Source organism: Zosterops lateralis, assembly GCF_965231275.1.
Source record: "Zosterops lateralis genome assembly, chromosome: 29".
Taxonomy (NCBI): Eukaryota; Metazoa; Chordata; class Aves; order Passeriformes; family Zosteropidae; genus Zosterops; species Zosterops lateralis.
Genome location: NC_139789.1, coordinates 1,956,419 through 1,972,510, shown reverse-complemented (window position 1 = coordinate 1,972,510; position 16,092 = coordinate 1,956,419). Strand labels below are relative to the sequence as shown.

At 46.2% G+C, this 16,092-nt stretch overlaps 1 protein-coding gene across 1 annotated transcript; it reads left to right on the top strand.

The window, feature by feature from the left end:
* Nucleotides 1–14,968: 14,968 nt before the first annotated feature.
* On the top strand, nt 14,969–15,742 carry NFILZ (NFIL3 like basic leucine zipper; the record flags this gene model as incomplete). Its single annotated transcript, XM_083880182.1, has 1 exon — nt 14,969–15,742. One exon carries the CDS (start codon nt 14,969–14,971, stop codon nt 15,740–15,742), a length of 774 nt encoding a protein of 257 aa, XP_083736308.1.
* Between the last annotated feature and the right edge of the window lie 350 nt (nt 15,743–16,092).

Genomic DNA, 16,092 nt, shown 5'->3' with positions numbered 1-16,092 from the left:
TTTCTGTGGAAAACCTGTTTGGAACAAAATATTTCACAGGGCTTTTTTTCATGACAGACTGCCCAGGGATGAAGTTACCTGATCCCTGAAAATCTGAAATGCAGGAAATCTCCTTTTACAGCTGGATGTGATGGGCTCATCCCCGTTCCCTGCACTTCCTTAAAATCACTATATTTCCTTTAAAAAGCTTTTTATCTCTCTTTTCACAACAATCCATTTCAAATGTTGAATTTCAACTCCAGTTTGTGGAGCTAGCAAGGATCTTTATATCACAATCTCATTCCTTCACAGATAAAAACCATTTCTTGCAACGTCAGCATTTTCTGAAGGAAAATTTCTATATTGCCAAAAAAAAAAAAAAAACCCACCCCAAAAAAACCCACCCCAAAACACCACCCTTAAAGCATTGCATTATATTGTATTGTATTGTATTATATTATATTACCAATAAAAAGATGAGAGGACGTTTTTCTTCTTCTTAAGATTAAAATAAATCAGAACCTTACAAAAGTCTGTTTCTCTCCATTCATTAGAAGGGCAATCTTACATGATCTTTCCCACTTTTGGGAGCAGTAAGAGAGAAGAGTTACATCCACAGCCCAGCCCTGATTTCCTGGGGAGAAAGAGTCTCTCTCTCCCTTGCTCACACTCATCCTGTCAGAACCAGCATAAAATAAAATAGAATAAAGTAAATTTACAAATAATCAGCTGAGACCCAGTGCTGTGAATGAAAGTGGAGTCTCTGCAATGATTTGGATCAGGTATTGGCAGGAATTGTTCCCTGGGAGGGTGGGGAGGCCCTGGAATGGATTGCCCAGAAAAGCTGCCCCTGGATCCCTGGCAGTGTCCAAGGCCCCGTTTGATGGGACTTGGAGCAGCCTGGGACAGTGGGAGGTGACCCTGCCATGGCAGGGGTGGGGCTGGATGATTTGAGGTCCCTTCCAGCTCAAACAATTCCGGGAGTCTGTGATCAGTCCAGTGAGGCTGGTCATTATTATGTGGCAGATTTTTCCTTGCTGCTCCTGCCTTGGCAGCACCAGGATCTTCTCAGTGCTTTTCCATCCTGCAGAAATGGAAGAGTTGCCAGAGGTGCAAAACCTGTGCACACCTGAGGACAAGGAGCTGCCTCTGCTCAGGACTGGGAGAGAAGTGCAGAGATGAAGAAATCCCCTCTGGGCTTTGCCGCCTTTCCCTCTTTGTGCCCCTGCCAGGACCCTCTGACACCTACTGGACACCAAACAGGGCCTGGGCTGCACCCAGAGTGGGCTGGGGGAAAAAAAGGTGAAATATTTCATACTTGAGTTTGAATCGTCCCAGAGAAAGTGGTGGTGGTGTTGTTTTGGTTTTTTTTTTTTTGGTGGTTGTTGTTGTTGTTGTTGTTGTTGTTGTTGTTTTCATAGAATCATGGAATGGTTTGGGTTGGGAGGGAACTGAAGGATCATCCAGTGCCAACCCAGCCATGGCAGGGACACCTCCCACTGTCCCAGGCTGCTCCCAGCCCTGTCCAGCCTGGCCTTGGGCACTGCCAGGGGTCCAGGGGCAGCCACAGCTGCTCTGGGGACCAGAAGCAGCTCCAGCACCAGCCTGAAACTGCACATGAAGCTCAGGGAGAGTTGCTGTGACTCTCGGAGCTGAGGAATTCAGAGGGGGAAATTTAATTTATGGGAATCAACTCATTGAGTGGTTCTCTCTTTCACACAGATTTTGCTGTGTCCAGTGGCTGATTTGTCAATAATGAAAACGAAATGTCAATAAATGTCAAAACCCCAGCCCTGAACGTCCCTGTTTGTGCCACTCTGTGTTGCCAATCTTGTTTAAATTGAGATTTAAATCGAGATTTATTTTATTTTTATGTCTCCATCCATCAAGCCCTTCTCACCTTCCTCCTCTCTCTCTCCGTGTCCCCCCCACGGGGGTCCTGTGCCACCCTCCTGTCACCTCTCCGGGGCTCCTCACTCGCTCCTGGGTGTCTCCACACCTTGAGCAGCTCGAGTTGATGACAAATCCTCCCCCTGGCTGCCTGTGCGCTGCAGATGCTGCCGGGGAGCTCAAAGCCACCTGCCCCCCCCGCTGTGTCCCCGCATGTCACCGCCTCTTACGTAATCGCGACATCGCTGCAGCTTCCCCGGGGCTGCTCTGCAAAAAATGAAAAAAAAAAAAAAAAAAAAAAAAAAAAAAAAAAAAAAAAGAGCCATGTGTAGGGGTGTAGGGCTGTCACAGGGCCGGGAGGTGAGGGACACTTGGGGACACTCGGGTCCCGCAGGGCAGTGCAGGTTTGGTGCCGTTCCCAAGGTAAGTCCTGCCCAGGAGCTGCGGGGGATCCACGGAAATGGGGCTTTTCCAATGCAGGGAAGCACTGCTGGGCTGGTCCCCAGAGCCCCGCGGCTCTCCTGGGATGGGGCTGCCCCGTGGCAGGAAAATCGCTGCTTTTTTAAAGTTTTAAAAATATTTTTCTCATATTTTTCTTTCTTTTAAAATCTTTTTATATTCTACCCACAGTTTTTCCTTTTCATATTTTGAAGTCTTTTTCCAATCTTATTTTTTCTTCTTTTCTTCTTTCTCTCTTCTTTCTTTTTCTTATATTTTTTTTATCTTTCCCTTTTTCTTTTTACTTTTTCCATCCTCCTTTTCTGTCTCTCCCTACACTTTTTATTATCTCTTTGCATTCTCTGCTTTCCCCTGCGTGTCCCTGAATTTCTGTCTCTGAACTGGCACCCAGCCCCTTCCCTCCCACTGACACCTGGATGCACAAATATTCACTGTACTGCCATGTCCAATATCCTCCTCCCTAATTCCTTTTCCCATCCTCACATGGAAATGCTGATATTTGTTGGATTTTGTTGTATTACTCCACTTTATTTTCCGTATTGTCAAAATTGGACACTTTTGCTGCCTCTCCTTTCCACTGTGCTTATTTGAGCAGCCAGAATTATTTTGGATTTCAAGGAAGCTGGAAAATAAATAATTATTCTGTTGATAAAAAAACCTGCAAAAATGATATTTCTTGACTCTTCCATCTTGACTCTTCTCCTGACTCTTTCTTGACTCTTCTAAAAGTCTTAACTGGGCACCCACCCAAAAGTTGGAACCTCCACTTCAACAGGTGACAAACACCCTTGGTAGTAGCACAGGGAATAAAAGAGTTAATTTTTTAAAAATACTTAAGTTTTATTACATTTTGGCCATTCTAAAATCGATTTTTGTTGTGCTCTGGCTTCTCACTGGCTGGATTTCTCGGGGGTAGACAAAGATTTGTTGGGATAAGGGAAATACAGTTTCTAAGTGTCCTTCTTACGTGCCAGTTCTCCCATTGGAACCCTGCTCATAATAATTATTGCAGTAATTAATTATAGGGTGACTTCCATGCCAGCACAAGTGGAATAACCTGCAGATAGGAGGCAGGAATTATTAATTCCTCCAATTTCTGGCTTTTCTGGCTGCCAATGCAGCAGGTTTCACTTCAAATACACTGCTTTCAAAATTCAGGCATCTTTAAGGTGCCTCAGAACTTCAGTGCTGTTATAAAAAGTCTAAACCTTCAACTGTATCCAGAAAACATTCCAATCCAATTTGAATTTCTTTACAGTGTGCCCTTAAAAGTTAAATTCAAATGATACTGGGTTAGGAAATTAAATGTGAAGGACTTTTGGTTTTGTTTTGTTTGTTCTTGCTGTTGTTTTCTGCCCGTCTGGTTTTTGAGGCCGCGCATTTTTCTTTAATTAAAAGGTGACACTTGTATAATGAAGCACTTTTAGCTCACAGAGGCTTCCAGAAAAACAGCAGATATTGGGAAAATCTTACAAACTCCAGGATTTTTTTTCCTGAGCAGCTGTAAAACATCTTGGAGGCAACGACACCAGGACCCGGCTTTGCCCTTGGGGTCCCTGCCCTGATTTTTCCTGAGGTGGAAACCTCTAGAACAGCCCAATTTCTGCCTTCACAAATTATTTCTGCCTCTCACTCTAATTAATTAATTAATAATTGATCTTCCAGCTTGCCCTGGCTGCAGGGGTATTTTCACTGGGCAGGATTGGTTTGAGGGGGGCTCTTACTGTGCTACCACATCAGTGTGGCCTCAGCAACTTAAATTTGGATTTTGGAGAGTTGGGGACTCGTCCCATCTCCTGTGGGTCCCTCAGACCTAAAAGACGGGGTGGGTGAAACCCTTTTGGTGAATAACCTGCCCTGAGTCTGCTGAAACTGGTGCCAGGCCACAGCTCCCTCCTTTCCCAAAGCTGTGCAATAATTCAGATCGTTAAAATGAGTCAGGTAAGGTGTAATTAAAAACAAACAAAAAAATCAGGTTAAGAGGTAATTCATAGCAGAAAGTCAGGTAAGGTGGAGTTAAGAACAGATTTTTGCCTTTGTGTCTTGAAAAGGAAAAGTGCCTTTATTTTCTCATGGAGTCAAGAAACTCCTCTGCTTCCGCCTTGTGCATGTTTACTCTGATTGTTAATATTGCAATAATTGGAATAATGCAAAGATTGGAATAAGCAGGGGATGGAAGAGAGAGTTCATCGGTTTTTGCTTTTTTTCTCTCATGCCCTGGCTGTTCATTTCTGCTGTTTGATTGCAAACCTGGAAGGAGTTGAGCAGCTTTAGTGGAAACCAGATTTGGCTCGAGTGCAGTTTCAGACAAAAAACCAAATCCTAATTTAGAGCCTTGACTTTATTTAAACAGCATTTTGAGATTGATAAAGCCCTGATAAGGACCCTGCTGCCTTGGGCACAGAGGAACCAAGACTTGGGGTTGAAAGGAGCAGTTTCAGCTTTCGTGGGTTGCCAGCAGCTCTGTGTGTTACGGAAACGCAGCAGCACTGACTGAGCCTGAAAAATCTTCAGAAGTTTCATATATTTCCTGTGATGGTAGCATGAAAGGGAAACCTCTTGAGAGAAAATCTTGATATTAGCAATTAATGACTGAGAGATGTGATCAGGCTGGGCTGAGAGTGCCTTTGGCACGTGCACGAGTGGAGGAGGCCTGGCAGCCTCCAGGACAGGCTGGTGGTGATGATTTTCTTCCTTTCAAAAGGAAAAAGAAAACTTTTAGAGGATCTTAAGTTCTGTGACAGGATTTCTGCAAAAGAACTCAAGGATGGGAAAATGATCATAGAATCACAGAATCTCAGACTGGTTTGGGTTGGAAGGGACCTTAAAGCCTGTCCAGTGCCACCCCTGCCATGGGACACCTCCCACTATCCCAGGCTGCTCCAAGCCCTGTCCAGCCTTGGACACTTCCAGGGGTCCCACAGTTTGTAACCATAAGGAGACAATGACAAATGTGCCATCTGCAGAAATTTGTGGTCCTTGAGATGCTCCTGGCCCAATCTGCTGAATATTCTGCACATCTCAGTGGGGATGGTCTGGGAAAGGACGGGAAGCAATGGAGTTCTATTTAGGTCCTGCAGAAACTCTTGTAAATGGGACCCTCTAGCCCTGAGTTCTGGAAGTGCTTGTGCTGGCTTAGGGACAGGGAAAGACTGGGAGAAAGAGAGAGGAAAGCTGGACTTGTTTTCAGTTTGTGTCCTTAAAGCTAAATAACTTCTTAGGGCTGGAATCTGGCTGGGTTTGCAAAATCCCGTGGGATCCACTGGCTGTGTGTGTCCCTGGGGCTCAGGGATAAGGTGAGGGCCTGGTTCAGTTTGGTAAATCTGGAATAATTCATAGCTGCTGCTGTGAAGAACCACACAAAGAGCAGGAGGATGGGGGTCCTGGAAGTTTCATGGCCTGTACAAAGTATTTTGGGTTGAGCATTATGAAACAGATTCATGGAAAGATGAAGGAAGGAATCAGGAATATCAAATGTAGGAGAAGGCTCTTTCCTGACTGGTGTTTGCTGGAGGATGGATTTGGAAAATGAGGGGAAGTCCTTGTTTTTATAAGGATTCGTTCTGCTTTTCCTCTGGAGGTGTTGTCACAGACTTGGTGACAGTGGCACCTTCTCAGCTTCTGCAGAGCAGGGCGATTTTGTCATTTGCAAGTGATAAAAAATGACCAGAATGACAGAGTCCCACTCTGCTTTTAAAATATCGATTTCATGTGCCCTAAAGACCTGCTGGCCAGGGATAGTCACACCTCCAGAAGAGTAGAAATGTGGTCAATTATTTCCTGGTGGGTCTTGACTTCTGAATTGGAGTTCTTGAGGATTCCAAGACAGAAACCCCTGACTTGTTAAGGCTGATTGCAGTTCTTGCTTGAGCCAGCATTTCTGGCCTTGTCTCAGAAAAAGCCCTTAGGCTTAATTTTAGATTTCAGTTTAGGCTTCCAGGATTTCAGGGCCTGCAGTGACGTTCTGTGGGGAGGAAGGGACTTACCTTGGGCTCGTGGCCGCCTCTCACTTCTTCCTCCTGCCCAGGCATCACCGTCACCTGTGGGGTAACCTTCAGGCAATAATGAGCTTTATCTCTGCCCATCGATCTTCACTTTTAAAAAAAACCCTATTGTGACAGCAGTTTTGGTCACATTCAGTATGAAGCAGATGGAATTTTCCATCCCTCTGGGTAGGCAGAGAGGGGAGGAGGGCGGAAGCCGGGCTGCACTCGCCGCACGTCGCTCGCGGGCATCCAACTGCTCCTCCAAGGAGCTCCTTCAGCTCCTGGGCTCCTTCTCTTCTCCTCCCATCGTGAGAGCGAAGATCCAGTGTCTGGAAAAGCTTTCCTGAAGTGCCATCAAGGTAAATGCAGCCACACCTTGCAGGTTCCTGTCTGCAGCCCCAGAGCAGCCGCTGGAAATATCCCAGGAATTGCCAGGTCCATCCCTGCCCTCTGTGCTGCTGAGGGGCACCAAGGCTTTGTGTGCTCTTTCCTTTCTCATAAATGATGTCATATACTTTATTATAGATTATATTTTAAATGATTCAGGGTTGATACGAAGGGGCTGCTCCTGCAGTCTGGGCCCTGTGATTGTGCTCAAGTGTGATCTCGGTGAGGGGCAGTGTCAGGAGTTCTTGGCCAGGTCGGGTTTGTTGCCATTAATCAGCTCAGGGGAATTCCCACCTCTCTCAGCACCGTTTGATCTGAATGAAACAGCTCAGCTCGAAGAAACGGCCAGGGGAAAAAATAATCCTTCAGTTATTCATGTTCTGTGCTTCTGGGACAGGGCCCAACAAATGGGTGCTGAAACTAAAAATAAGCAGAAATGATATGAAAGTACCAAGATCTGAATTGTTTTGACCTTTCATAGTCACAGAATGATGGAATGGTTTGGGCTGGAAGGGGCCTTAAATTCCACCTCATTCTACCCCTCTGCCATGGCAGGGACACTTCCACTGTCCCAGGCTGCTCCAAGCCCCATCCAGCCTGGCCTTGGACACTGCCAGGGATCCAGGGACAGCCACAGCTGTGCCAGGGCCTCCCCACCTTTACAGGGAACAATTCCTGCCCAATATCCCATCCAGTCCTGCCCTCTGGCAGTGGGAAGCCGTTCCCTGTGTCCTGTCCCTCCATCCCTTGGAAATATTATCTCTCCATCTTTCTTGGAGCACCCTCAGGTCCTGGAAGGCACAATTCGTTTACTTTCTCTTCTCCAGGCCGAACATTCCCAGTTCTCTCAGCCTTTCCTCCCAGAGCTGCTTCACCCCTCTGCTCATCCTGGTACCTCCTCTGGGCTCACTCCCACTCTCACTCCAGCAGCTCCATGTCCATCCCATCTTGAGGACTCCAGAGCTGATTTCAGTTTTTGGCTGAAATATTCAAATCTCTGGTTCCACTATTTCTAAACTGTCTCAGAGTCAATACTATTGGCCCAAACGATGAAATAAAACAGGGGAAGAAAAAGGATTTCTGTAAAACCCTTTCCCAGAGGGAAAAAAAACCACCCCACATTTATGAATATCTCACATTGAACCAGGGTGTGACAGGTCAGACTTCTCAGGCACAGTAGCGACTGAAGTGCTGCAAACACTGTGAAAATTGCATTATTTTCTGATTCTGTGATTATTCAGCAGCTCTCACTGAGGCATTTGCAGACCAAGAAATGCAAAACTCGGCCACTTGTAAAGGCTCAGCAGCACCTCGGGGCTTGTCAGGGTTTTGCAGCACGTTTCCATTGTTATGGTCTGTCACAGACCCACAGTCAAATTTAGAGGTCGGGTTGTTCCAACCTGAGCAATACCTGAGCTGCTTTTGAGGCTTCATACCCCGCACAGAGCAGCCTCAGAGCTGTGGGCTTGGACCACAGGGCCTGGGGAATCAAGGAAGCAGCTGCTTTGGTAACTCGGGGTGGGTTCCCAGGCTTTGAACTCTCCTACCTCAAGACCAAAAAGACAAAATTGATTCTACCGAGCTTCCAACAAACCACCTGCTGTGATTAGGCTGTGGGGACAGTGATTTAATAGCTTAGAGCTGGAAATTTTAGCACACCGGGAAGTTCATCGTGTCCTTTGGACCTGGAATCTGTAGAGGAAAAGGTGATTTTGGGGAGTTCAGCATCCATGGTTGTAATAGTAATAGTAATAATAATAGTAATTAATAGTAATTGTAATCTGCTCCAGAAAATCCTTCTGGGATCTTGAAATCTGAATTTCCAAGAAAGGAATGCAAAGCTTGAATGATTTTAGAAAAGCTGAAGGTGAAAATGCCTAATTTTGGAAATTAAAGGCCCTGCAATCCATTGCCAGACCTGCAGCAATATTTTATACTTGGAGCCAACAATCATTTGGTGTTTTCAAAATAGACACACACTGAATTGGGGCTTTGGCCCACTGGGGTTGTATCAGAGTCAACTTTGGTTTGAGTTTGAGTTTAAAACTTTCAAGCCTCTGGCAGTGGCTGCCACAGGTCACTGGGTTCTGCTGTTTGCTCCTTTTGTGCCTCCTTTCATCACCAGACCACGTTATTTCCCACTGAGACGTAAGAAGTGAGTAATAGCTGTTCCTCAACAGCTCCTGTTAACCACTGTGCAGTGTGAATGTCAAATACTCAGGAATATGAGTAATTAGAGTGGAGCCCTTTTATCTTAAACAGGCTGGGAGGTTTAGAGAGCACCCTGAGATACCACCAAACCACAGGGTTAACTTTTTTCTTGCTGCTCAAGTGAAGAAGCAGCAGCAGCAGGGATCAAGGCTCGTTTGCTGCTTGCAGTGTTTGTACAGCACAGTGTCCCCGGGAGAAGTTTTCAGAGGTTTCTGATGTAAATCAGCACCTGGGCCTCACTTTATCACCGTAAGTTCTCATATCACTGAATAATATCAGAGTTATCTCATTTTATCACAGTAAATTCTCAATAACTCCTGTGGGTTTGATATTGACATGCTGGAGTGTCTTGAGATGAAGAGCTGAATTTTGATTTAGTTTAGGATGAGATAATTTAAAAGACAAAAAATAGGCATCTCTCAAGCTCCTTTATATTGATGTGAAACAGGGGCAACTTGGCTCAAACTGTTTGATTTAAACTCCAAATTCCGGATTCTCACCCCAGTTTAATACAGGTAAATTCCATGGTGTTCCCATGGATTGGTGCTTATATATCTGGGTGATGAAGCCAGTGGGATCAGGAAACTGGGAATGAAAATTTGATCCAAAGATTGTCTGTGGGGCAGTGAATTTCATAATGGAATTGGGTGTTTTATTGAAAACAATTGAAAGTTTCCTTCCCTTTGCTTGTTTAAAATCGACCATTTTCACTTCAGAGGTAACACCAGAAATCTCCAACACAGGGAAGTTCTGCCAAGTCACTCTGTGCCCTTTTATATTACGTTGGCTGTCCTATTTAATTAAAATATATGTAGACTTATGCTTGGATTTTCATTTTTGATGTTTTAGTGATGAACGCTCCTCTCGGCTGTGCTTTTAAATGAGACTTCAAACACCAATTTTTTATTGATTGTTGTAGATATAATTTTTTTAATATAAAGATAAACAGGTACAAAGATTTAAGAAAAAAAATTGCAGCTTAGAGAAGCCATCGAGAGACGCAGCAAAATTTAGTCGCACATTGAAAATGGAGAAAACTGAGAATAATAAATAAAATAATAAATAATTAAATACAGATGTGATACTACAGGGATGGAATTTTGTATTTAATCCATGTCATCCTTTCTAATCCCAAGGTAAGACCATGACTGTGGTTCACTTGTATGTCAGTAACCACTTGCTGCTGAGCAAGGCCTGATCTTTCTCCTTTTTTGATGACTACATTATGCCGAGGCAAAGAACTCCAAATTTTAGTTGTGCTGTATGAAGATTCCCTTCGTTTCTTTGAAATCCACTTCGTGATAATCCCAGTTCATTTTCTTCACTCCTGAGAAATAATGAGTTAAAATTCCCGTTTGTAGAAATTGTTCTGGTTGCCCTTTGCAGAATTTATTTTAATTTTACCTCAGCCTTGAAACAAAAAGAATAATCTGATGGTCGAGGGCTTGCCTTGGGGCAAAGGGAGATTCTGCAGCTGATTTCAGGGTGGTTTGATTGTGTATCAGCTCAGGGCTCAGCACTGAATCAGTTCCGCCGAGATATCGAGTTTTCCTGGAGGGTTTTGCACACTCTGCTGGAAAGTCCAACTCATCAGAGTCCCCTCTGATCAACGGCTCAGGGGGGAGATAAAGGAGGGGAGATAGGGCTGAACAAAATCTCAGAAGCTGAGCCCTACAAGGACCTTCTTTTATGGGAGGAGAAGTTTTAATCAAAAATGAGACTTTTTTGAGCCGGATGGTGGAGAGCAAACGCAAACCCCTGGGTACAGCACATCCTCAGCCTCACAGAGGTGCACGTTAAACCAGGGCACTGCACATTTGGCCCTGCCCAGCTGATCAGGGGCATTGTACAAGTGATTAGGATGGGTTTTACTGCTTATCTTAATGTATTGAACAATCTTTATATAAAAACCGTGCCTTGCTTTTGGCCCGCTCAGAGGTAAAACTCAAAGGCTGCTCTCTAGAGGAGCAGAGCTTCTGAGAGATGCTCTGTCTGAACAGAACCAGCAGATTTAGTGCAAAAAATAGGTGAAAACCAAAGAAAGAGCATCATTTTTACAAATGTTTTGGTGCTTTGGATGCAGATAACACAGAGCTCAGCCTACATTCAGGCAAAGCACTGGTAAATAAATGTCTTTTATACTTCTAAACACCAAAGCACCTTAGAAACTCTTGGTTGCATAACTCCCCTGCCCAGAGTGCTCCAATGTCAGTGTTAATATCAATGTTTCCACCGGGCTCAGTGTCACTCTGCTCTCGGCTGCTGCCGGCCACGAAGAGCCCCAAGACACTCGTGTGGGCACAGGTGTGACTCTGTGGGCTGCAGATAAATACATGTTAAAAATAACAGGTAGAGGTGAGACTCTGTGGCCTAAACTTTGATGCTTTCACACACTGGCCCAGCTCATTCCTTGACCTTAAAAGGCCAGATCCCAGCTCTGATAAAAGTTCCTTCCCCTGCCTCCCACTTCACACCCGGCCCCTTTCCAGGCTTTCCCCACCTCCAAGGAAGTGGAAATGTTTGATTCCTCCCTTTTCTTCTGGGTTCAACGCTCACTTCTCACTATTTCACTTACACGTGCTTCAGGTGTTGAGTTCTGAAGGAAATTTCCACCTTGGGTTGTGAAAGGTTGGATCCATGCGGGAAAAGTTCAACAAAATCAGTTTTCGGGAAGGTTCAGTGCTCAGGTTCTGTCTCACAAATGCCCATTTTGGGTCACTTTTCCTGCTGTGCTTCCCAGGCTCACTGAACAGGGAATATTGGGAAGAGTAATCCTGAAACTTCCCATAGGATCCCCGTGTGATGGGCACCAGGAGCAAGGGGAGGGCGGGGAGAGAACAACCTGCTCTGCACACTGTGGGTGAGGAGTAGATTTTTGACTCATTGAACAACAACTCACGTCACCTCCAAACCTGAAACATTCCTGCTAAGTGATTAAGCCCTGAAAAAAACCCTGTATTTCTGCATCTTGACACTGTGAGAAACCAGAAATTCACTTGCTGAATTTCTCCTTTTGATGCTTTCAGGTCAGCAGTAATTCTGATCAAAAGCTGGAGGAATTACCCCAAAGTTATTCACGCTAAAGGACGTTCTTTGTTTTGGTTTGTAGTTACCCTCAGAACTTTTGTGTACTCTTTGAGATCTCCAGGGCTTCGTGATAAATTAAAATAAATGCATTCCAAGTGTATTTAATTACAAAATCCCACTGATTTGTGCAGAGAGGACTTTGGTGAGATTTGTCCTGTTTAAGCCTGAATAAAACTCTGGTCATACTGGGGAAACTGGGGGAGGGACTGGATGTGGATTGGTCTGGTTTGCAGGTCTGAGTTGTGCAGAGGTCACTGGTGATGACAACCAGCCAGTACTGAAGATTTCCAAATCTGCATAAATAAATATTTTATCTACAAGCAGTAGAACACTGAATCAAAGGCCTTGAACAGGATTTCAGGCTCAGTGCTCACCTTTCTGCTGTGCAATATTTGTGTAACTCTGTGTGTGTATGATGGAGCTCATTTAATCCATTCTCATTATTTGATCCACAAAATCCTCCAGAGATCTTTCCTGCTTCATTTGATGGGTGCTTGGGATACCTTAAAAAGAGATCTGATTTTCTGAAATACCTTTAAATGGACACTAGCTAAGATGGGATATTGGGAAGGAATTGTTCTCTGTGAGGGTTCTGGGCCCTGGCACAGGGTGCCCAGAGCAGCTGTGGCTGCCCCTGGATCCCTGGAAGTGCCCAAGGCCAGGCTGGACGGGGCTTGGAATGACCCAGGATAGTGGAAAATGTCCCTGCCATGGCAAGGGGTGGCACAGGGTGACCCTTAAGGTCCCTTCCAACCAAAACCATTCAGAGATTCTGGGATTTTATGATCTTTTGCTTCCAAGATTTTGTCCTCTCTATGATTCATGCGTTATATCCTGGAGGAATAACAGGTGACTCTTGGAAAATCAGACCATTCAAATGTGGTCTTTCACATGAAGCTCAGAAAGTGAAGAACCCTGGAAATTTTTCAACCTCCAGACACAAATTACAGCTGGATAATGTTTAGGAATTATTTCTCACAAAATGAGCTCCTTTGAGTTGTGTTGATGTGGGATGATGAAGATGAGAGGAAAGTCTGAACATGGTCCATGATTATTTCTGTTTCTGTGTGTCCTTCACTGAGATCTGTGCTCAGCTAGTCCCTGCCCAGAGTGAGTTCTGGAGTGATTTGGATTTACATCTTTGTCTTTTGCCTGAGGGTGGTTCTCAGCCACAGAGAAAAGAGTGACTCGTGTTGCTCACACAATAAATTGATTCAGCAGGAAGGTTGGAATTACTCATGTGCATTATTAGCCATGTGGATTCTCAGAAAGCTCACATGCCACATTTTCACAAACTTGTGCAACCCTGACTCTGCAGGACTTTGATCCCTCACTTCACCTCAGTATCTTGATTTCATTTCATTCCTAAATACCTTTTTGAAAAATTCTGGCTAAAAACTGAACAATGCTTGGCTTTTGGGTGTCATGGTGGGTTTACTGCCTCTCAGTTTGGGCAGTGTTGAGTCTGAAAGATTTTTTTATTTTTTCTTGGGGGTAAGAAGTGGGGGAGTTTTCAGCTGAAAGCATCAGCCAGTCCTTTGCCCCCAGCAGAGTGATCAGCCCTGCCAGGAACCTCAGGGCTGCTGTCCCCATGACTCAGAAAAGCCCTTGTCACTTATAGAAACAGCTGCTGGTATTATTTCATCTCCAGGGGGAACCACAAACACATTTCAGTGCTGATAAAGTGTCCTGGAACCTCCACACACTGAGGGGACACCTCGGTCACTGTTTGTTGGTGTTGATGGGTCACAACAGTGTCAGTCAGGAGATGAAGTGAACGACCTTTTCCAAAAGCCCTGGGGATTGAAACTTGGCCCGTACCAAAACTCCAGTGCCTCAGTTGCTCACTGACATGAAACAATTATGCTTTTCTTTACCATTTTAGAGCAATCCTGGAGAGGTGGTGGCTTATCAGGCTCAGTGCTGGCTGGTCCCTCTGGCCCAGCTTCCTGTTGAAGGGACGTGTCCTGAGCAGGGAAGAATTTCTGAGTGAGGGAGATTATTCACCACATCCTGTAGTGACAGGACAAGGGACAATGGCTTCAAACTGACACAGCGTAGGTTTGGATTGGATATTTAGGAAAAAATCCTTCTCTGTGAGGGTGGGCAGGCCCTGGCACAGGGTGCCCAGAGCAGCTGTGGCTGCCCCTGGATCCCTGGCAGTGTCCAAGGCCAGGCTGGATGGGACTTGGAGCAGCCTGGGACAGTGGAAAGTGTCCCTGCCCATGGCAGAGGGTGGAATGGGATGAGCTTTGAGGTCCCTTCCAACCCAAACCATTCCACGATAGCAAAGCTGTTTTGTAACCCTCCTTCAGCTCCTTCAGCTCCTACCCAAAGTTCGTGACTGAGGTAAATCAGTTCTTCTCCCTGTGCCTTCCTTATCTCCCAAACAGGGCTAATGACTCTTATTTCCTTTGTAAGGCAGCTTGAGATGAGTGGGAGATCACTACTAATTTTTTATCATCTTGATTGAAGTGACTTAGATAAAGTGTGACTGTTCACTGAGTCGGTGAAACGTGTGGGGTGGAACTCTGCTCAGTCATGCACAGTTTTTGGATATCCTGGGGTGGACTTTGCAGATGTTGGTGAGATGTGACTGATTGGTTCATTGATTGATTTATCTGCTGATATATCAGAACCTGAAAATTTTGAAAATGTTACAGAATCAAAATATTTTGAAAAGGTGGCTCCAAAATGACAGGATTAAACAAGAGAAGCTGTTCTCATTTTCCACTTATGCGTAACAGAGAGAAAAAAACCACCCCATTCTGATATTAATTCACCCAATGGCACTAATTAACAGCACCATTAAAGGCAAATAATGTTCTCATCCCAACAGACCCCCAGCTGCCTCCTCCACCACCATGGAGAACTTCCTGGCCCCTGGGAGCGAGCTGGTGCTGCAGCAGGGCCGTGCCCAGCTGCTCCTGGGGAAGGCGGGCAGGCACTCCCGGAGGAAGAGGGAATTCATGCCGGACGACAAGAAGGACACCATGTACTGGGAGAAGAGGCGCAAGAACAACGAGGCCGCCAAGCGCTCGCGGGAGAAGCGGCGCCTCAACGACGTGGCCATGGAGAGCCAGCTGGCCGCGCTGAGCCGCGAGAACGCCGTGCTCAGGACAGAGCTGCTGTCCCTCAAGCTGCGCTTTGGGCTCCTCAGCCCCGAGCCCGGCCCCTACCAGGACCACCCCCTGGGGCTCTACCTCAGGGGGCACCGGGCAGCCTCACCCCTGCTGGGCATGGAGCCCTTTGCCGGTGACTCCTGCCGCGCTGCCTGGAAGAGTTTTGTGCCCAAGGTGCTGGAACCGGCCGAGTTTCCTTGCAAAACCTTCAAGCCCTCTGCAAACATCCTCAGCTGCGACTCCAAACCCATTCCCATGGACACGCCTGGCCTCCAGCAACCCAAGAGGTTTGATGCACCCTTCGGCCCCACAGTTTGCTCTCCCTTCCTCAGCTACCCGTGCCCAGACAGACACCCCTTCCCCTGCCCTTGGCTGGGCAGCACCTGCTTCTTGTGCCCATCCCCTGGCACTGCTGAGGCCAGGAAGGAGAGAAGCACCGCGGTGTCGGATGAAGATGATGAGCAACGAGTGCCCAAAACTTCTCCTGTGCCCTCCTGCAGCCTGCCCTGCCCCTCAGAAGAGCAGCTGAAGGGCCGGAATTTTGCTGCCCTCCCGCACAAGCTGCGGATCAAGAGCAAAGCCCTGGGCAGTCTGGAGGAGGCTGGGCTGGACTCACACTGAGGCAGCACAAGAACGGCTGCTGTGGGGCCAGAGTGAGACATTTCAAGGACACGAAGGGTTTGGAAGGACGAGGTGAGAGGGAAATGTTTTTTTCTCCAAAGATGGACGTAATTTTCCCTGCTCTGTGTAGATGCTGAGGGAGTTCCTGGGGCTGTATCACTACAGAACAAGTGCAGCTGGCCAGGACCCTGTGGTCACCCTCCGGTCTCACTTTGCTACCACAGCAAGTTCAAACTGGAGATGTGAAGGGGCAGGAAGAGGCCAAGACAGTGGAGATGGTCCCCACACGATGTGACACCACTACAGCTGGCAGGGTATCGACCACTGTAGTGGCTTTTGCTTCTTCACCG